Source organism: Carassius carassius, chromosome 34 (genome assembly GCF_963082965.1).
Source record: "Carassius carassius chromosome 34, fCarCar2.1, whole genome shotgun sequence".
NCBI classification, from domain to species: Eukaryota; Metazoa; Chordata; class Actinopteri; order Cypriniformes; family Cyprinidae; genus Carassius; species Carassius carassius.
Genome location: NC_081788.1, coordinates 17761719 through 17783839, shown reverse-complemented (window position 1 = coordinate 17783839; position 22121 = coordinate 17761719). Strand labels below are relative to the sequence as shown.

The 22121-nt window shown below is 36.7% G+C and overlaps 1 protein-coding gene across 1 annotated transcript; it reads left to right on the top strand.

Annotated features, from left to right (window-relative positions):
* Nucleotides 1-63: 63 nt before the first annotated feature.
* Nucleotides 64-22121, top strand: LOC132114571 (G-protein coupled receptor 61-like). Its single transcript, XM_059522750.1, has 2 exons — nucleotides 64-518; nucleotides 19953-22121. The coding sequence occupies exon 2, from the start codon at nucleotides 20214-20216 to the stop codon at nucleotides 21621-21623; it is 1410 nt and encodes a 469-aa protein (XP_059378733.1). The 5' UTR covers nucleotides 64-518; nucleotides 19953-20213; the 3' UTR covers nucleotides 21624-22121.

Sequence of the window (22121 nt, the reverse complement as noted above, 5' to 3'; positions counted from 1 at the left end):
GACCTGGTGAAGTGAGGAAGGTTGCCTGCCTGCCTGCATCCCTGTCTCATCTCCATTCTGCTCTGCAGTGTCTCCTGTGCGCCTGTGAGGGAAAGCACATTTTTGTGTGTGTTTGTATGGATGTGTCTGTGACAGAAAAGGGGCGAGAGCAGGTTTTGTACGGCACCGCCTGAAGAGACAGTGCCATTTGTTATCTTTCTCTCTTCTCGGCAGCGTGAACATCAGCCTGGCCACCTGGACCAGCCGCCTGCCTGAAGCATCGCTGACGGGGGAGGGGGCGATATCTCTCTTTCTGTGTTTGTGTGAACGTGTGTGTGTGTGTGTACATGCGTGTGGGCGGGTGAAAGGGTGAGGGGCGGAGAGATGAAAGGGCCAGGTGAGGAGGGGTATTGGGTACCTCTCTCTCTGGCTTTCTCTCTCTCTCTCTCCCCCCTCTTTTTATCCCTCTCTCACTGTCGCGCGACACTAACCCTGGAAACTGAAGAGGAGATCCTCGCAGCTGGACCTCTCCACTACAGGTACGATCTCCTCACCTACATTTCATGGAGCTATGGTTTCTTAAAGTACATACCTCACACGGACGCCTGTTTAAACTTGTGCATCCTGGATGACGTGCATATGTTGTAGTATTTCCAGATGGACGAGTGGGAAATGGTTTTCAAGATCTCGTCTTGCAGTTAGATGTTTCTCAGGTCTTGCTTTGTTGGCTCCATCACCAGGCAGTGACATGAGAAATAGCTGTTTGTATCTTTTCTTAGCAATCTAAACCAGAGGTGTATGGCAAGCCGTTTTAGCTTAAAATAGTCCAAGCATTACTCGTCATAATTGCATTTTTACTAGTAACAATTCAGTTAGAGAGCTCTACAATTACATTCTTACTAGCCAATTAGAGAGGTTTCTAAATCTTTTTTTACTAGTTACAATTACAGAGCTCTTTACTGCAATTTTTACTAGTAACAATTGAATTAGAGAGCTCTCTAATTCATTTCTTACTAGTTAAAATGCAATTACAAAGCTGTCTAATTAAATTCTTACTAGTAAAAAATCTAGTTACAGAGTTCTACAATTGTATTCTTACTAGTAAAAACTTGTATTCATTAGATGCAAAACAGATTTGTGACTACACCCATTTCCCTTTCCAAATCCCGCCTGTGGTGATACACTTCAAAGTAAAAGCCCCATAAGCATGAATTGATATTACTTTCTAGTGTTGTCAAAAGACCCGGTACTTCGGTATCAAGTCGGTACTAAAAAAATGAAAATGTCACGGTACCAGGTTTCTTTAAGTACCGGTGGTACCGAGGACACGTTCAAACCCGGTTCTTAACGCATACAGCGCTATGATTTCCGCGTTTTCAGAAAACGCGGACGGAATCTCAAAATCCAGTCATGATAATGAAACTTACATTTTAATATGGACAGTCACGGAATATGTCAAAGTTAGCATAAATTAATCAAATCAAATCTCCATATGGACCAGTATAAATGTTAAGCCGCAAAAGTTGGTTGAAATATGAATCCTGCATGTTCTGCGCGTCTCTGTGTGAATGAATGGCAGAGACGTGCGCTTTTGTTTACTACATAGACTGAAGCGCAAGACGCTTGCAGTAATGAGGGCATAAATAACATCACCAGAACTGTTCTGAGTCACTTCACAAGCATTTTTCCGTTTCATTTGAGTAAGACCAGTGTCAATTGAAAGGTATTCATGGCAACCCGTGAAAACAACCCTCTACATTGCGAGTAAATCACTTGCATATGCTACTAAATTTTACTCTGGGCGACTAAATTATGTATATTGTTAGACATTGGCTAATAAATTCTTAGATTTTACTCGCCAGTGTGTGTATTCAAGGCTATTATAAGATTAGCACATTTTCACTCGCTGAACACTGACTGAGGGCTTCAGAGTTTCGCTCTCCATCAAGCGATCTGTACTTTTTCAGTTCATCTCAATGGACGCACAGTGTACCTGTATTTGCCGCTCTGTAAACTGTGGAGGCACAGGACTCACCTTCGCTTTGCTGCTAGTGCTGTTTCTAGTGATGTGTCGTTTGTGAACGAATCGTTCTTTTTGAACGAATCTTTTAGGTGAACGAATCGTTCTCGTTCACGCAATCCACTGACTCATATTTCTCGTTCACTGAAGTTCCTCCCTCCACAGCAGCGCGGCGCTATTAGCAGCGCATGCGCAGCTCAGTGAACCGGTTAACAACCATTTCATCCTGTCAAAGAATTCCTCAACCTCGAGCCAATAGCCTTCGAGTATGAGATGTGACAGAGTATGTGATTTGTTGAATGTAGTGAACGTATACGCCCTTCAATGAACTAGTTTCATGAGTCTGAACGAGATCTAGAGAGCTTATCGTTCGTGAATGAAATGACTGAACTGATACCCATGTCGTTCGTGAACGAGTCGAATATATCTCATTCGTAAATGAAATGACTGAACTGGCACACATGTCGTTCGTGAATGAGTTGAATGAACGGATACGTCATTCGTGAATGAAATGAACTGGTACATATTTATCTTGTTCGGGAACGAAATTAATGATAGTAAACTGAGTTAGTCTGCCATTTAGCATGTCAATCTCGGAAAATGCAAAGAGCAGTTACAGGTACTGTGCACATACGCTTGTTTTGATATTTAGCATACAGAACTCAACGTTTAATCCCCGATTTATGAATGTGAATATATAATATACAACCTATCTGATCAAACAATTAAAATGCTAATTAGGCATGAAAACCTCGTGCTTTGTTCATCTGAACAATTTAATTAGACTTTATATATTGAATGAGATTATGCACACATTTTTATAAAGCCAGGTCAGTTTTTGTAACAAGTGAATACGTTTGTTGACTTAAGACAAAACACATAATACACCCTTTTTTCCACATGCTGGCATATTTTGTGTAATACGAAAAAATTATCACTGAACGAATCAGTGAACGAATCTGAACGAATCATTTTGGTGAACGAACTGAAAATGAACGAATCTCTAGAAAGAATCATAATTTCCACCACTAGCTGTTTCTCACACATGCAAAGACAGTCTTACCACGCTGAATCGACGCGCTATATGCAAACTACATTATTTGTTGTATTTTCTTGTCAAAATAATGGAGATAATTTGGAATTATTCAGTTTTTTAGTACAATCAGAGGAGATGCCAGTTTCTCCGGCAGTGGGCGGAGCTAATGCGCAAATGGCAATTTCATTGGCTGGTGCTCAACTATTACCATCCCTGTTTTGATTTCAGCAAATCAGTTCGACTGAACGCAGACAACGGGATTAATATTCATGAACCTAGCAGCTCATCAATCCATAGTGCATTATATATTGTTAGTATGGTAGGAGAATTAGTAGTAGTATTATCTTTTAATAATAATTAATATGATCTATTACTTTTTTTTTTTTTACAGAAACCCTCAATGACCAAAAATATCTTAAGAATCACCACCAGTCTTAAGTTCAGTTAAAATGACAAATATGAATTCATACATTGTAATATCAAGTTTTAGTTATAATCGCTAAAGTTCTATCATTAAATGGTGCCTAATAACATAATATAATACTTGATTGACTAAAATGCTAAGATTTAAGAAGCAGTGCCATTTTACAAAGATAAGCTTATTGGAATCATGTGTGTGTGTGTGTGTGTGTGTGTGTGTGTGTGTGTGTGTGTGTGTGTATAAAATGGTATATCAGTCTGGCGAGTAAACTAAAACTTTTACTAGCCAAAGGCGATTATATTGCCAAGGTGTGCGTATAGGGTTGCCAAATAAAAGTTCATTTTTACATAAAGCCATTGTGCTAAAATATGACTATTATTTAGTAGAATGTTTGTGATACTGCTACTACTGTTGAAACAAATAATAAAACTTAAATTTTTAAAGAAATAAATCACACAATATTTCTTCCATGTTTTAATTTTAATAGCAAATCCCCTTTATTTACCAAAAAATAAAATGTGTTTAAATTTCATTAATTAAAAGACAAATAAAATTTGGGTGAAACCTGTTTACTGTTTTTCATAATTATATTACTAGTAGAAAAACTTTAAACACAATTGTAAATAAGTATAAAGAATGGCATTGGTTTAATTTTTAGTGATAAAAAGTGTTTTTTTTTATATATATTTTTGTGTTTTGCTTTGGTATCGAAATTGGTACCGAGAACCGTGGATTTTCACTGGTATCGGTACCGAATACTGAAATTTTGATACCGTGACAACACTATTACTTTCATTGTATCAGAATGACTATAAGAGTGAGATGACAGTTGAAAGGTTTTGTTTTCATATTTAATCTAGAGCTGAAACAACGAATCGATTTAATCGATAAAAATCGATTATTAAAATAGTTGTCAACTAATTTAGTCATCGATTCGTTGCTAAATAACTTTTATTTGCCGTAAGCGGCTCATTTCGTGCATATTTTAAATCTGCGGTGACCAAAGTGTGGCAGTAATGAGCCACCGGAGGTTTTACTCAGCCAGTACAGCAGGAGAAGTAGCGAATAGCCAATAGCTGGCCTCGTTTTATGTCACGTGCTTCCCGAACAGCGTCTCTGCAGCATTTAGCGGGATGTGGGAGACTGGGAGTACTTTACTTTGAGCCTTCAAAACAGAAGAGTAACCTGTAAACTCTGCACTACTGAACTGTTTAAGGGGACGTTCACATATCGCGTCTTTTGCGCGCTCAAGTTCGTTATTTCCAACACCGCACCGCATCGAGTTAAAAACATCTCAACTTTTCAGAATGCTGCAAGCGCATCGCGGGTCATGTGACAAGAACTAACCAATCAGCTTCATCCTTTCCCGTAACAACGTTAAAAGCTCAGTCAAGATGAAAGGAACAGCTGATCATAGTTGTATATGGATTTCCATTTTGAAATAAATTTAGTAGCAGAGCTACTGCAAGCGATTTTTGAGCTGCAAATCCATTTATCCTTTGCTGAAATTTCCGCGTCTTCAAGGAGAGAGCACGTCATGGTTGCTTATCAAAGGCAGACGCCTCAGGGGCGCAACTGCACGAGCGCTTTGGAAAGAAGGAGAAAGCGGCGCGCCTAGCATTTTCCACGCGTTTTTAGGCACGATATGTGAACGGCCCCTAAGACTTTTATTTGTGCAGATTCTCCAGTACAATGTTGTTTGCAAATGTTTAGTCGTAAAAGCTGATAACATTGCTTTTTAACAGTTAACATTTAAAGCTTTACAAACATGTTCTGTGATCAGTTTGTCGTTTACCAGTTCAAAATTCAGTCGTGCAGCCTAATTATGACTGAATGAGAGAGGTAAATGTTTAAAGATATTTGAAATGCACTTTTTTTCTAAGTATTCACTCCTCTTTTTCACACAGCAGGTTTTTTTGTGTGTGACTGTCCAATTTTTTTTTCTGGACAACCTTCTGATGGATTTTACTTTAAATTGTGAGTTCCATTCAGGTTTCATGCCACTGGCACTTTATTCGAAGGATTGTTTACAAATTCACAGCATAAGCTATAAAGGTGTTTCCCAGTAAATAATAAAATACAATACACTGCAATTTTATTCTGTTTTATCCTTATTCTTCGTGAAAATATGTTCTGAAAGATTCCTTAATAAGCTTTGTTCGGGATGTTAAACTACTTTAGGAGCTCTAAGGACTGCCATGGTGAAAACATTATTTTAAATCTCCTTGTGAAATTTGTGAGTATGGGTCAGTGTTCTGATTGCAGAAGAGTTCGACAAAGGATTACTAACACAATAAAACAACTCCAGGTATATTTTTGATTAGGATATGACAGTGAAAAATGGTTAAAATCTCTTAAAAATCTATGCTGAAGGATAAAGACCATTTATTAATAATTTACTTGGGGAAAAAATGAAAAAAACTAACATATAAGTACATAAACCGATTAATCGTAAAAATAATCGACAGATTAATCGATTATCAAAATAATCGTTAGTTGCAGCCCTAATTTAATCACTTAATTAATTCACACCTTTATATTACTATTAGTAGTATTATTAGTATTATTATCATTATTATTATTTCAGACCCTTAGGTCCATAACACAAAAATAAAAATAAAGAGTATAGTTTTGAAAATACTTTACCAGAAAAATATGACCTAATTTTGGTGTTTATTATGCACTGTAACATGCATGCAGAATTTGAGCTATATATATAGGCCAATTAATAGGTTGATTGACACTCTTGACAAAATGTCTTTCTTTTTTCTTTCTTTCTTTTTTGGTCAGAAATTATGCAAAATACAAATTAATTGTGACATTATTTATTTATTTATTTATTTATTTATTTGATAAGCTTAAAGGATTAGTTCACTTTCAAATGAAAATTTCCTGATAATTTACTCACCCCCTTTTCATCCAAGATGTTTGTGTCTTTCTTTCCTCAGTCGGAAAGAAATTAAAAGAAAGTTTTATTTTATTTTTTTAACTTTTAAGGATTATTCTCCTTATAGTGGACTTCAGTGCTACCAAACGGTTGAAGGTCAAAATTACAGTCTCAGTGCAGCTTCAAAGGGCTCTACATGATACCAGACAAGGAAGAGTCTTATCTAGCGAAACAATCGGTCATTTTCTAAAAAATAAATAAATAAATGTATATGCATTATAAACAGAAATGCTTGCCTTGCACTGCTCTGTTATGTACGTCCACAACTTCACATAATATTTAATCATGTTGAACAGGTCACGCGTGACATAGGTGGAAGTATTACTTAAAGGGATACTCCATCCCAAAATGAAAATTTTGTCATTATTCACTTACCCCCATGTCGTTCCAAACCCATTAAAGCTTTGTCTGTCTTCAGAACACAATTTAAGATATTTTGGATGAAAACCGGGAGGCTTGAGACTGTCCCATAGACTGCCAAATAAATAACAGTGTTAAGGTCCAGGAAAGTATGAAAAGCATCGTCAGAATATTCCTGTGCTGAGCTGTACTCAGACGGTGTATGCTCTTCTGTATCAGCCGTGCCACAAGGATACGTTTTTTTTTAACGTGTATTTACGCTTTGTTTTGAAAGCAAATAACGCATTCTGCGTACAGCTCAGATTTGCCAAAATGGTGCTACGCTGATTTGGAGAGACACAGAGGAGAGGAATTGTTGAATAAATTGTTATTTTTGTTTTCTTTCTTGTACAAAAAGTATTGTCGATGCTTCATAAGGTTACGGTTGAATCACTGATGGCAGATGGACTATTCTGACGATGCTTTTCATACTTTCCTGGACCTTATATATATATGGTATTTTTGTAAAATACATTTTAGATGTATTATACATTTAACTAAAGGATGCTGCAATCACTTTAATTTCCCCTTTTACGCATACTGCACCATAAGTGGTTCAATAACGTTGAATGTTACAGGGACTGATTATTGCAAATGCAGATCCCACTGTGAAAGTGAAAAAGTGAAATTCGTGACATTTGGCAAGTATGGTAACCCATACTCTGAATTGGTGCTCTGCATTTAACCCATCAAAGTGCACATGCACAGCAGTGAGAAATGAACACACCATGAACACACACCTGGAGCAGTGGGCAGTTATATCCAGCGCCCGGGGAGCAACATGGGGTTCAGTGCCTTGCTCAAGGTCACTTCAGCCATGGGTATTGAGGGTGGAAGAGTTCATGCTGTTCATGTTCTGGTTAAACAATTTTTATTCATTTATTGCTAAGGTTTGCATATGGTGGTGTGTTCTTAATGACAGCTTTCCTTACAATATATACTATTCCTAAAATAAGAAATATCCCAGTATATTTATTGCCTTGCTTACAGTATCGTAATGTATTGCAACATATCGTATCGCAACCCCTGTATCGTGATATGTATCGTATCACCAGATTTTTGGCAATACACAGCCCTAATTCTTACTACAACCCGAATTCCGGAAAAGTTGGGACGTTTTTTAAATTTTAATAAAATGAAAACTAAAGGAATTTCAAATCACATGAGCCAATATTTTATTCACAATAGAACATAGATAATGTAGCAAATGTTTAAACTGAGAAATTTTACACTTTTATCCACTTAATTAGCTCATTTAAAATGTAATGCCTGCTACAGGTCTCAAAAAAGTTGGCACGGGGGCAACAAATGGCTAAAAAAGCAAGCAGTTTTGAAAAGATTCAGCTGGGAGAACATCTAGTGATTAATTGATATCAGGTCTGTAACATGATTAGCTATAAAAACTTTGTCTTAGAGAAGCAGAGTCTCTCAGAAGTAAAGATGGGCAGAGGCTCTCCAATCTGTGAAAGACTGCGTAAAAAAATTGTGTAGAACTTTAAAAACAATGTTCCTCAACGTCAAATTGCAAAGGCTTTGCAAATCTCATCATCTACAGTGCATAACATCATCAAAAGATTCAGAGAAACTGGAGAAATCTCTGTGCGTAAGGGACAAGGCCGGAGACCTTTATTGGATGCCCGTGGTCTTCGGGCTCTCAGACGACACTGCATCACTCATCGGCATGATTGTGTCAATGACATTACTAAATGGGCCCAGGAATACTTTCAGAAACCACTGTCGGTAAACACAATCCGCCGTGCCATCAGCAGATGCCAACTAAAGCTCTATCATGCAAAAAGGAAGCCATATGTGAACATGGTCCAGAAGCGCCGTCATGTCCTGTGGGCCAAGGCTCATTTAAAATGGACTATTTCTAAGTGGAATAGTGTTTTATGGTCAGACGAGTCCAAATTTGACATTCTTGTTGGAAATCACGGACGCCGTGTCCTCCGGGCTAAAGAGGAGGGAGACCTTCCAGCATGTTATCAGCGTTCAGTTCAAAAGCCAGCATCTCTGATGGTATGGGGGTGCATAAGTGCATACGGTATGGGCAGCTTGCATGTTTTGGAAGGCTCTGTGAATGCTGAAAGGTATATAAAGGTTTTAGAGCAACATATGCTTCCCTCCAAACAACGTCTATTTCAGGGAAGGCCTTGTTTATTTCAGCAGGACAATGCAAAACCACATACTGCAGCTATAACAACAGCATGGCTTCGTCGTAGAAGAGTCCGGGTGCTATCCTGGCCTGCCTGCAGTCCAGATCTTTCACCTATAGAGAACATTTGGCGCATCATTAAACGAAAAATATGTCAAAGACGACCACGAACTCTTCAGCAGCTGGAAATCTATATAAGGCAAGAATGGGACCAAATTCCAACAGCAAAACTCCAGCAACTCATAGCCTCAATGCCCAGACGTCTTCAAACTGTTTTGAAAAGAAAAGGAGATGCTACACCATGGTAAACATGCCCCGTCCCAACTATTTTGAGACCTGTAGCAGAAATCAAAATTGAAATGAGCTCATTTTGTGCATAAAATTGTAAACTTTCTCAGTTTAAACATTTGCTATGTTATCTATGTTCTATTGTGAATAAAATATTGGCTCATGTGATTTGAAAGTCTTTTAGTTTTCATTTTATTAAAATTTAAAAAACGTCCCAACTTTTCCGGAATTCGGGTTGTACTAAGAATTACAGTTAGAGAGTTCTTTAATGCAATTTGTACTAGTGACAATTTAATTGGAGAGCTCTCTAATTGAATAAGCTAACACGGCTTGCCATAGAGGTGGCCTTGAATAAAGGTGTTGACATACATGACATATGTGTAATGTAGCACTGAAACAGCTCACCTCTGGGGATTATGGGAACTCTTTGGAAGCAGACAATGAACTCGGGGCTCATTGGTGTGATAGTGGATTATTTAGGTGATGACAGCAGACATCATGTTTATAAGTGTGGGCTATTAGTTGTAAAGTGCCAGCACTGGTCACCCTGAAGGAGGAGAAGTATGGCAAGCCGTATTAGCATTAAATATTCCAAGTGTTACATCCTAGTTGCATTTTTATTAGTAACAATTCAGTCAGAGAGCTCTACAATTACATTCTTAGTAGTAACAATGCCAATTAGAGAGCTCACTAATTCAGTTCTTACTAGTAAAAATTATGATTAGAGAGCTCTCTAATTCACTGTTTACTAATAACAATTCCAAATAAAGAGCTATTTAATTTAATTCTTAATAGTAAGAAAAAAGGTGCAGAGCTCCATAATTAAATTGTTACTAGAAAAAAAAGCACATTTAAGATACATTTAATTGTAGATCTCTGTAATGTTATTAAAGAGCTCTCTAATTCAGTTCTTTCTTATAAATGAATTTGAGAGCTCTCTAAATAGAATTTTTACTAGTATAAACTAAATTAGAGAGCTCTCTAATTAAATTTTTACTAGCAAGAATGCAATTGCAGAGCTCTCTTATTCAATTAGAGAGCTCTCTAATTAAATTGTTACTAGAAAGATTTGAAATAGAAAACTCTTAAATGAATTGTTACTAGTAAGAATTGCATTGTAGATCACTCTTTTCAGCTCTACCTCATTATGATAGTTGTGCCTCATGCATATTCATAAAACGATTGACTGTCTGTCCCGATAGTCTTGTGGGCAGTCCCTCGATAAAGCCGTTGCGTCACGGGTATCCTGTGTTTGAGTCCCGGCTCTTGTTGTGGACCCTTCCGATCCCGCACCCATTCCCCCCAATTCACTTACACGGTTCTATCAGAATAAAGACAAAAACTGCAAAAATAAATCTTAAAAAAGAAAATGCTCAGTCAAGCAGCTTTTAATGATGAATAGCAGCGCTGAGGCTGATCTATTAAGTATTATTATTATTATTATTATTATATAGTATTCTTATATTGATTGAAATTATTATAAAATGATTATGGTTATTAAAGGTGAATTCACATTTGCACAGAAAACATGCATATAAATGTTGACTCAGAAATATGCATATTTAATTACTGGTTGTAAAATATTGCCATTCTTCTAATGATGTAGCAAGTAGATTGTGTGTTATGGGAAGTGTTCCCGGTTCTGGTTTTCCTAATTAATGCAGCATAAAAATCCTTTAACGAATTTGAATATTAGAAATGTGTTAGTGTGTAATGTGTAAACCAGGTTAAAGAGGTGGATCTTTAATGTAGATTTAAACTGACAAGAGTGCACTCTAAAAATCGCTGGGTTGCTTTTACAACCCAAATGCTGGGTTGAGACCGCTGCGTAGGACTTTGGGTTGTTTTAACCCAAGTTTGGGTTGAAAATTGTTCTCGCTTATAACCCAGTAGCGCTGGGTTGGGAACTCGACGTGAAGGAGAGCACGCACGTCACGTTAAGATCGTACGTCTCCAGTACTAGCAGCCGCCATTTTCTCAACATGAAAGAAGCAAGCAACGAGTGAAAGACATTATGGTAAGTAAAGATTCAAAATGTAAAGTTATATTTTATTGTTTACCCAGTTGTATGAAAGGCGGAAGGTTTTATGAAAAGCGAAAACAAAGGAGCTTAACGTTATATAAAAAAGACGTGGTTTTCGCCTCAGACACAGAGGTGTTAACGGGCTCATGTAACATTACTGAACGGAAGAGGTACTTTTAATACAATGTCCGTCAATGTCGTATGTCATATTTACATAAGATTTTACATTATCTGCACTTTTTGAGGTGTTAATAGATGGTTATGGTTACGGTTACATCATGTTAATTTGTTATCTTATTTTTCGCGGTTAAACTGAATGTACGTTAGTCTCATAAAGGAAACAGCATTGTGTAGTAAAGACTAGCATAATTATTTTGAGGCTGTTGAAGTGGTAATTGTTAAAAGTATGTTTTGCATGTAATATTTTAGACTTGTTGAGCTCGTGTCTTCACTGTGTCAGTGCTGAGAGTTAAAGACACAGAAGCTGTTTGTGTGAGGAGTCACAGACTGTGTGAGGAGGAGGAGGAGGTGTTCAGCTTCTTTTGAAGAGAGGGACAGACAGGTTTAAGCCGAGTAAATTTCAGAATTCTATCAAGTTATCTTTATTTTTACTAAGACTAAAATAATGTTTGTTTTTGTAGATGTTGAAATTAAGAGACAACTTTTCTTCTTTTGAGACTGATGTGAGTTATTTTTTTTCGAAAATTAATGTTTCTTTTCTGTCCTCCCTGTTCACATTTTGATGCAACAACAGTGTGATTATCTGTTCATATTTTATTGAAACCATTGATGTCCCTCTTTGCAGAACTCAAACTAACTTTGGAGTTAAGCATTCAGAAGTCTGCTTGTGTGAGGAGGAGGCGGTTTTCTCAGCTTCTTCAGAAGACAGGGAAAAATAGTTTAAGGCAAGTAAACTTAATAATTTCATGTTATCAGTTATCAGTAAAATAATGTTTGTTTTTTGTTTTTGTAGATGTTAAAAGCCAGAGACATGGGAGAGCATCATTCTTTAGAGATTTATGTAAGTTATTTTTAGAAAATAAATGTTTCTGTTGTCTCCTGCCGGTTTACTTCACATTTTGATGCAACAACAGTGTGATTATGTGCTCATTTCATTAAAACCATTGATGTCTGTGTGTTTCATTGCAGAACTCAAATGAACTTTGGAGTTGTCTGATTTGGAGAGTCATCATGCTTGGTCTTCCCTCTTAAAGGTAAAGTTCACACAAAAAATAATTTACTTGCCCTCATGTCATTCTAAACCTATAAGACTTTTGTCTGTCTTTACAACACAAATGAATATATTTAAAATTTTCTCATAATTTTGTTAATCCATTTATAGTCTAGATAATCAGTATTTTCAAGCCTCATAAATACAGTTATTGTAGAAGTAATTCATTCCAATATTTATATATGAATAAATCTTAAATGATATGATAGCAAACATGTATGTTCAAAATAAAATACTGGTCTCCCAGACTAGCAATGGAGGACACAAATTAAGAGAATATTAAAAATATTTATTTGTGTTCCAAAAATTAGCAGAGTTTGTATGAGTCTGGAACAACATGTGGAGAGTAAATTATGACCATTTTAATTTTTTGGTGAACTAACTGTTTGAAGAGCAGTCCTCCACGTACATGAACATTTGTGAGGTATGTGAATGTCATGTCTGTTTTAATGTTTCAGTAAAGAAGTAGCTTTCTGAAAGCAATATATTTATTCAGACAATATAACATGCACTCACACTAGTGCTGCCATTATAGCCTTCTCGAGCACTGTGGTAGACAGAGACATTAAACAACCAGACAAAGTGTTGAAACTTTAAAACCCATTATTTACCGGTCCTTACGGATGTGAATACACCTCTACCTGAAAATGGATAGTTTAATTACATTTTTTATTTTTTCAAATGTGTTTCTCTTTTTAGGCCACTGATGAAGAACAGGCGGTGACTGGATAGCTGGTCAAAGAAGAGAATGTCCTTTCCCCTAAACTGATGCAGCAGTGGTTTTAAAGGAGGACGCTGCCCTGGATAATGTAGAAGATGTCACATACTGTGCTGATGGGGCTTCTTCATGACTACATCAAATATGCTAAAGAGATCATGAAAATTGACATTGATGCATGATCTGTATTTATGGACTATGAAACAACTGTAAGTGTATAATTTGTAAAAACAATGTTAAATGCTTGTTCTGTGTTTAGTAGAAGAGTTTACACTCTGTCATTCATACACATGCTCACATTCTTTCACACACACGTCTGTTTAATGTTATAATATCAATGTTAATGTTGTGGTTTATTTGTGTACTGTCATGCCAAAATAGTTGGTAAAGAACCTAACTAATTGGACATTTATTGTATAATAGTGAACAAAGTCCAATTTGATCTTAAGTTGTATTCAACAAATGTTCAATGCTTTATTTATGAACTCTGTAGCTGTTAATGCCATCCTTTTCTGCATTTCTTACTTTTTTACTTTTCTCTTGTTTTTAATAAATATTTTCCTTTTGATAGTTATTATTTGTGTGTAAAAGTGATTGTTAAAATGAACAAGATTTGTAGGTTTAATGCCTAGCTCAATTTGGGTTCATTTTAGCCTAGCAATGCAGTGTTTCCCACATCCTTACACTCAATGGCAGCACTCCGCGAGTTCATTTTCTTCCAGCAGGAGGCGCTAAGAGCGGGAGAGGAAGAGGTTTCTCCAGTAGCGGCTGCAATGCAGCGCTGAACTCACAAACGCTGCTTTATCAAGCACTAGATGCAAAATGAAATCGAACATTTTCTAAATACAGTAGTTTTCCTTCTGAAATACAGTGATAAAAAAAACACCCGCTCTGGTTTTTGAAACCCTGCAATGTAGGAATTTTAAACCATAAAAAAAGAAACCAAGTTCGTCCCTTTTTGACCCAGCGCTGGGTTGCCAAAATAACCCAAATTGGGTTGTTTTCAACCCAGCAGTTTTTAGAGTGTGTGTCTGCCTCCTGAACAATGTTAGGTAGGTTATTCCAGAGTTTGGGAGCTAAGTAGAAAAAGGATCTGCTGCCCGCAGTTGATTTTGATATTCTAGGTATTATCAAATTGAAATGCAGCTGATGTGGAGGACTATAGTGCAATAAGAGCTTGTTCAAATACTATGGTGCTAAACCATTCAGGGCTTTATAAGTAATAAGCAAGATTTTTAAATCTATACAATGTTTAATAGGGAGCCAGTGCAGTGTTGACAGAACAGGGCTAATATGGTCATACTTCCTGGTTCTAGTAAGAACTCTAGCTGTTGCATTTTGGACTAGCTGGAGTTTGATTATTAAGTGTGCAGAACAGCCACCCAATAAAGCATTACAATAATCTAACCTTGAGGTCATGAACGCATGAATGTTAATGTTTCTGCATTTGACATTGAAACCATAGGTTGTAATTTAGATATATTTTTGAGATGGAAAAATGCAGTTTTACAAATGTAACTGTTGCACGTCTCAGCAAAACATGTTTCGTACTTGCATGAATATGTGTTTTTAAATGAATCACTCGGTAAGACTGTGTCATGCTGGCACATACTGGCCAGAACCAGCCACGGTTCCAGCACAAAAACACTCAGCACAATATTGCTTAATTAAGCTTATCAAAAAAATCTACCAAAATAATGTTGCAACTATTATTACTATTATTTATTTTTTTTTTTGCCTAATGTCTGACCAAAAAGAGACAGAGACAGAGAGAAAGATAGAAAAAAAATAAAGACATTTTTAAAAAGTGATGATTAACTTATTAACTGGCCTATATACGTAGCTCAAATTCTTTTTTAAAAACTTTTATCCAAAGCGACTTACAATTGGGGGATACATAAAGTGAAAAAAATCTAACTAAATAAAGTGCAATAATATTGCACTTTAGGGCTCGACATTAAGCTTTGACATGTGCTTGTCCTTTGGACAAATAAATCAGTCATTCACTTGTCCGAGTAAAAAACGTACTTGTCCAATGGAAATTATTATTATTATTTATTTATTTTTTGATGCAAATGTAATTTATTCTGAAGCAATAATCTCATAAGTGTTCTATCAGTTATTACTTTATTCAGCATATTTGTGATATTTGCCTTAAATCGATGTTACACTTACAAGAAAATTATTTTCCTAACCTGATTAAATATACATTTCACCATTTGTGTCAAATTCTGAAATTTGATCAATACATTAAGTTAAAATAATAAGACACTATATGGTTGTTACTATTCAATTGAAATCAGTAACAAACTCCATCTTTCCACTGCAGAGGAAACACAGAAGATAAGAAGTTCAATAAATTAATGTTATTAGATTAATGTTTTACTTTTTTTTTTTTTACATACAAAATGGTTCTAAAACGATCAATAATGTGTCTAAAATGTAAGTCAGTTAATATTACTTGTTTATTAAACTAAAGTTGTATAAAATTAGTATCACATTTGCAATCATGCTGAAAGTCAGGAAAACATCACTTGTTTGTGTGATGATGCATATATTATATAGAATATTTATTTATTTTTTTTTACCGCAGTATGTTTGTTCATGTTTCTTTGTGTGTGCTGTTGCGCTCATAGTTTTGATTTTTCCACAGTCAGACAGGCTGCAAAATATTAATTATTTTATAATTATATTTAATTTGTCACACTATGCAGTGTTAGGACCAAACCAAATCTCCAGGTTCTCTTATGAAAACCAGACTGATAAAAGATCATGTGCACCCGTCTATAATCATAATAGTTACTAGTAAGAACTGAATTAGAGAGCTCTCTCATTCAGTTCTTACTAGTAAGAATGCAATTGTAGAGCTCCCTTATTGTAATTATGGATTTAGAGAGCTCTCTAATTTGCATTGTTACTAGTCAGAATTACAGTTTTTTACAATCGCTATGACAGTTTTTTCAATACATTTAACAAGTTTCCTAAACTCTTAACATACCAACACACCTAAAACACACAATTGGCAAAACAGTTAATTTCATGCTCAAAATTACATTGTAAACTAAACTTAAATCTAATTTTCAAAATACAATAATAAACTAACACAATACACTATGTCTAACAAAACACTGCAAACATGTTTTAAAATCAAATAATTATTCAAAACACTAACACATGTTCTCTTCCAACAGGAACATTTAGTTAATCATAACACTATGACAAAAAAAAACAAAAAACACTATCATCAGCTGAAATTACAGAAACTGCATTTTATGTGTCAGGTCTGCCCTTATACAATAGACAGTATATTGTTTTGATCATAGATTGTGTTTTGGACTGTAGTTTCTTTTGAAGCCTCTCTACATTTTCGTTTTGTTGGTTTTAGTAAATGCATGCATTTTGTTGATTTTGCTGCAGAAATTCAATACAAAAAACGATTGACCATCTCAGAGTAGCTTTATAAAAATGTACAGTTTATGTAAAAAAAAACCGACACAGAAGTGCTGCAGTAAAGACTTTATTTGCAACAGGACATTAGAAAAGGAAAGAAAACAAAAAAACAAGAAAAAAATGCCATATGGCTGTCATTTATTTATCATTCATGTCATTATGTGAAAATACTAAATTTACAGAACAGAAAAAGCCACAGTAGAATAAAAAGTAAATAAATAAATGTGATCTAATCTGCCCAAACTTCTACGTTTGTAAGTTAGTTGTAAGTTAGTCTTAGAACATGATGTTATCTGTTCTGACATACAGTACAGTGTGAAAGCATTTGTAAATTTGACTGTAAAATTACATTGTTTTGGTCTTGGTTGAGCTTGTGTGTAAAAGAAGTTCAAGCATTTTAAATTGGTGTTAACTGTATGCATTTTGTGTCAAAGCAACAAGAAATGTGTTAATTTTATAGCCTACAAAGACTGATGTTGTGCTAACCGTGTTAAGAGTTTAGGAAACTTGTTAAATGTATTGAAAAAACTGTCATAGCGATTGTAAAAAACTGTAAATTGTAGAGCTCTCTAACTAAATTGTTACTAGTAAAAATGCTATTACGATGAGTAACACTTGGAATATTTTAAGCTAAAATGGCTTGCCATAGAAAGGAGATGAAGAAAAAGAAGAAAAAGAAAAGGGGGGGTGGGGGGGGCACACAAGGTTTTCGAACAACAGAGCTAGTTTTCATTGCAGTAAATACTGAGTCATGTGCATATTACAGGGTCATATGTTTCTCAGTTGGCAGCTCTTGAGATTGTTAGTTGCCTGCAGATTCTTGTCTCACAAACTGCAGGAGGGTTCACAGAAAGTCAGCCACTTTTAAATGCATTAAATGCAACTTCATCTTGGCCCTGCAGATGCATTAAAGAACATGAATGCTAAACAAATTGTTTCCTATAGAAAGCACAGGTTGTTATTTAAATCCTAAATTCTCCCACAACCAAACACACAAATGAAACCCACTGAACAAACATTAAACTGTGTGTTTCTCATCATGTGCATGAGTATTAAAATAATCACTAGCTGATGTTTACAAACTTGCAAAACTAGAAATGTTTTTTCATGTTTATTATTTACAGTACGTATGCCATGACTGAAACCTAGACATTCTGAAACCTAGCTTCATCTAGAATGTTCACAAATATTCAAAGTTTGGGTTGGTAATCTTTTTATGTTGGTAAAGTAACCATAAAAACATTTGTCATGTTACTGAATATCTCTATTAAACGAATGTTGTTTAAACTTTCTATTCATCAAAGATTCTGGGAAATAAGTGAAACTTTCCACAAAAATATTAAGCAGCACAACAGTTCTCAAAATTGATAAAAATAAGAAAGTCTTCAACTTTTCATTTTTATGCATTTAGCAGATGCTTTTATCCAAAGCAACTTACAGTGCATTTAGGCTATGCATTTTTACCTGTACCTGTGCTCCCTGGGAATCAAACCCACAATCTTTTGCACTGCTAATGCAATGCTCTACCACTGAGCCACAGGAACAGCAGGTACTGATTTTAACAGCATATTATATGAATAATTTGCATATTTGGGTCAACTATCTACCTTTGTAATTTTGCGCTTGCTCAGAAAAAAAAAACAGAATGCTTAATGTGTGTTAATCCTTCAAAAAAAGTAATTAGCTTTCTGTCATGGACAGTACTCAAACTTGCTGTAGCTCAGTTATAACTGTGCATATACATGTATTTTGTGAATGAGCTTTTTGTGTACGTTTCTGCACATTTAATGGTGAAAGAAGCATTTTAACCACAAATTACACACTTCACCTTCAAGGATATAACGTCCTCTGTTCACTTTTAACTAAAAACCCGACCTAGTGGTATCCTAATGGTTCTGGCCTAGTTATGTAAACATCACGGGTTAAATTCCAGGAGGTTTTCTAGAAAGGTATTGAGTCCACCAATCACTTGTGTCATTGGGCCACTTCATCTCAGATCAAAAAGTTGTTGTTGTTGTTGTTATTTCATTCTTTTTATGGCTTTTGTTAAAGTATCATTTTTATCTTGTTGAAGTATGTCAACAACATACATTTTTTTTATGCTAACATATTTAAAATAAAAATAAAAACTCTAAAGCACCCAAACCTTATGATGAAGATGATGGGGGCTTAAAGTTATCAATATCATCACAAACAAGCTCATAGTCAACCTGTGCTTTCTATAGTCATAGTCATGTGGATAATCATGCCACTGAAGCTCCAAACTGCTTTTTGCCTAGCCAAACCACAGTTGTGATACCTTCCAGGTACAGAACAGCCCCTTCCCTTTACTATTACAATCAGTTAACCATGTGATCGTTGTGGTCTCATGCCTTAGGCAGAAAACAGAGTCTCTGTGCTCACAGAGATGTCCTAAAAACAGTTTATAGCTGAATTAGAGATGCTTTTGAGCTCTTGTTACAACACTGACCACACTGTCACAAGGGAGAGTTTGTGTCCTCAGAGAAAAACGGGATGGATTGATGCCGTGGAGAAACAAAGCTGGTCCAGTGTTTTTACAGTAAAATTATTTTTTTTAATTTGAGAAATGATGCATGTGAGGTAGTGTGCAAGGTGAGGTTATGACCATAAACACAGAGCACATGATTGCCAACACAATTTGAAGGGTGTTTCATGCACAAACTGTTTGTTTGTGTGAATTTTAGGGCTGTTAAACTTGATTGAATTTGATTCTATTCACATTTTGATTAAATTTGATTTGATTCCAATTCATTTGAGCATATATTTTAGTTATAATATCCATTTTAACTATATATGAATGATAGTAACTTGCAAGGATAACTTATTGTAGATTTAGTAATTGCTCTAATGGAATCAGTAAGTCAATTTAGTGAAGGATCCATCAGTCTGCTTCAAACAGTAACTCCTTACAGTTAATTTTTTTGAATGATTTATTAAAAAGACCAGTTAATGAGAATCGTTTGTTTGAGAATTGTACGAGAGTCATTTATTTTTGAACTGGATTGTTATTACTTGCAGCCCGTGAGAACAACTCAACTGAAACACACATCTTTTTTATCTTACCACATTCAACTCGGACTACAACTTTGGGTAAAATACTATTTATTTTGTCGTGGTGACCATCTTAGGATATTAAGAATACATATCAAGTTTGTTTTAATGAATATCACAATTAATCGGAAAGTCAGTATTTTTTTAATCCGGTCACTAACATGGCTTATTCCTTAAAAAGTTGCTTGCTAACTTTATTGTCTCTTTTCACAGTTCTATCATGTCTCATTTGGAGCTGCTGGATTTTGAGCGCAGTGGAGCTCCAGGGTTTTCAGAGGGGAATATGTGAAGATGAAATTAGACATTGAGACCCGAATCAGCCCCAACTTCATAGTCCGTCCTCTACCAGCATGCCGTAATGCCGACAGAGCTCCACCATTGAACGGTACTGCTGGATCCCACTTTTCAGCAGGAGAGGATGGGTGATAGTCCCATGAGAATCACCTCCGCCCACAATCCTCATTCCATCCTCTCATGGAGCATACAACCGCCTACAACACACTGTGGAACATCACCCACTCCACCTCTTGGCGTCCAATCACACCCCAGCCTAACGCCTCAGGACTGAGTGAGCCCAGAGATGGACACCTCCTCCAGACGCTTGGCCTGTGCACCATGCTCCTGATGGACATACTGGCTATAGTGGGCAACTTAGCTGTAATGATAGTGATCGCCAGGACGCCGCGACTACGTAAATTTGTGTTTGTCTTCCATCTCTGCCTGGTGGATCTCATTGCAGCCCTGGTGTTAATGCCTCTGGGTATGCTGTCAGGTCAGGGCTTTTTCAACAAGGCTCTTTGTCAGGGTTACCTGTGTCTGAGCGTGGGACTGATCAGTGCTGCTATCCTCACTATCTCTGCCATCAATGTTGAGAGATACTACTACGTCGTTCATCCCATGCGCTATGAGGTGAAAATGACTGTTGGGTTGGTGGTTTCAGTTCTGATTGGAATATGGATCAAAGCCATCCTCATGTCTGCATTCCCTTTACTCGGCTGGGCGCTCGATAGAGAGGAGGCGGGACCAGCTCTGGGGAAAGTTATGGGGAAAATCATTGAACCAAAGTGCTGCTCACTTCACTGGATTGAGGAAGGGTCCCAACGGTTGGTGTTCATGGTCCTTTTTACCCTAATGTACTTCCTGTGTCCAGTCCTTATTATCTTTGTGGTGTACTGCAACATGTTTAAAGTGGCCAGGGTAGCTGCCATGCAGCAAGGGCCAGTCCCCACGTGGATGGAGACTCCTCGGCCGCGCTCTGAATCTCTGAGCAGTCGCTCCAGCATGGCGGCCAGCCTCAGTGGAGCTCGGACCACCCCACAGAGGACTTTCAGCGGGGGCAAGGCTGCGGTGGTCCTAGTTGCTGTAGGAGGTCAGTTCCTTGGGTGCTGGATGCCTTATTTCTCCTTTCACCTGTACTGCACCTTTATGCCATCCTCTCATGAATCCCTCGCACGCATGGCCCAGCTGGAGGATGTGTTCACCTGGATGGGGTACTTCTGCTTCACCTCCAATCCTTTTTTCTACGGCTGTCTGAATCGGCAGATCAGGGAAGAGCTGGCCAGAAACCTGGCCTTCGTTTTCAAGTGGGGGCGTCCCGGTGAAGAAGAACAGCTGCCTAGCCGAGAGGCTTCTATTGAGGAGAATTTTCTCCAGTTTCTTCAGGGCACAGGTTGCAATATGCGGCCAAGGAATTCCCAAAGCATCTCCATCCCTCAACAAGAAGAGGACAATCCTCTTTCCACCGAGCTCCACGGGCCATCTGTTGACTTCCACATTCCTGGCCAGATCATGGAGGAGACCTCGGAGTTCATAGAGCACCAACACATGAACAATCTTAATATATCAGACAATTGTATCAAGACAAAATCGGAACTGCAAGGTTGATATTTTCAGATGTGAAATCTATATTTATTGTATCGTATATTGTTGCTATGTTTTACCATTGGGTCTTTTTATACTCTGCCGACAAATTTGTACATAGTTGGTTATACATACACTTTGGTTGGTAGGTTTCTGTCATACTGAAAGCATATTTTTTCTTTTGAGGAGAGATGTTGAAATGACCTCATTCCAGCACATTACCACTAGACAGAAACATATTTACAAAGATTCAGCGACATTTGTCCGAACAATGTAACATGAAAGTAACATGAAACATTGTGACGTGGAATCTGTATTCAAAAAGCGGTATGAACTGCAAGTGATCCATGTTACAATTTTTTAAGGCTCCTAATGTTAATTCAGACAGTAAATGAGTATAAAATTGGTTAATAACTCAGTATTATTGTAACAACAAAATTTGGAGCATGCACTAATACTGAACCAAGGTTGTTTGTAGGGGTGCACCGATATATATCGGCCGATGATTAATGCGCATCTAGT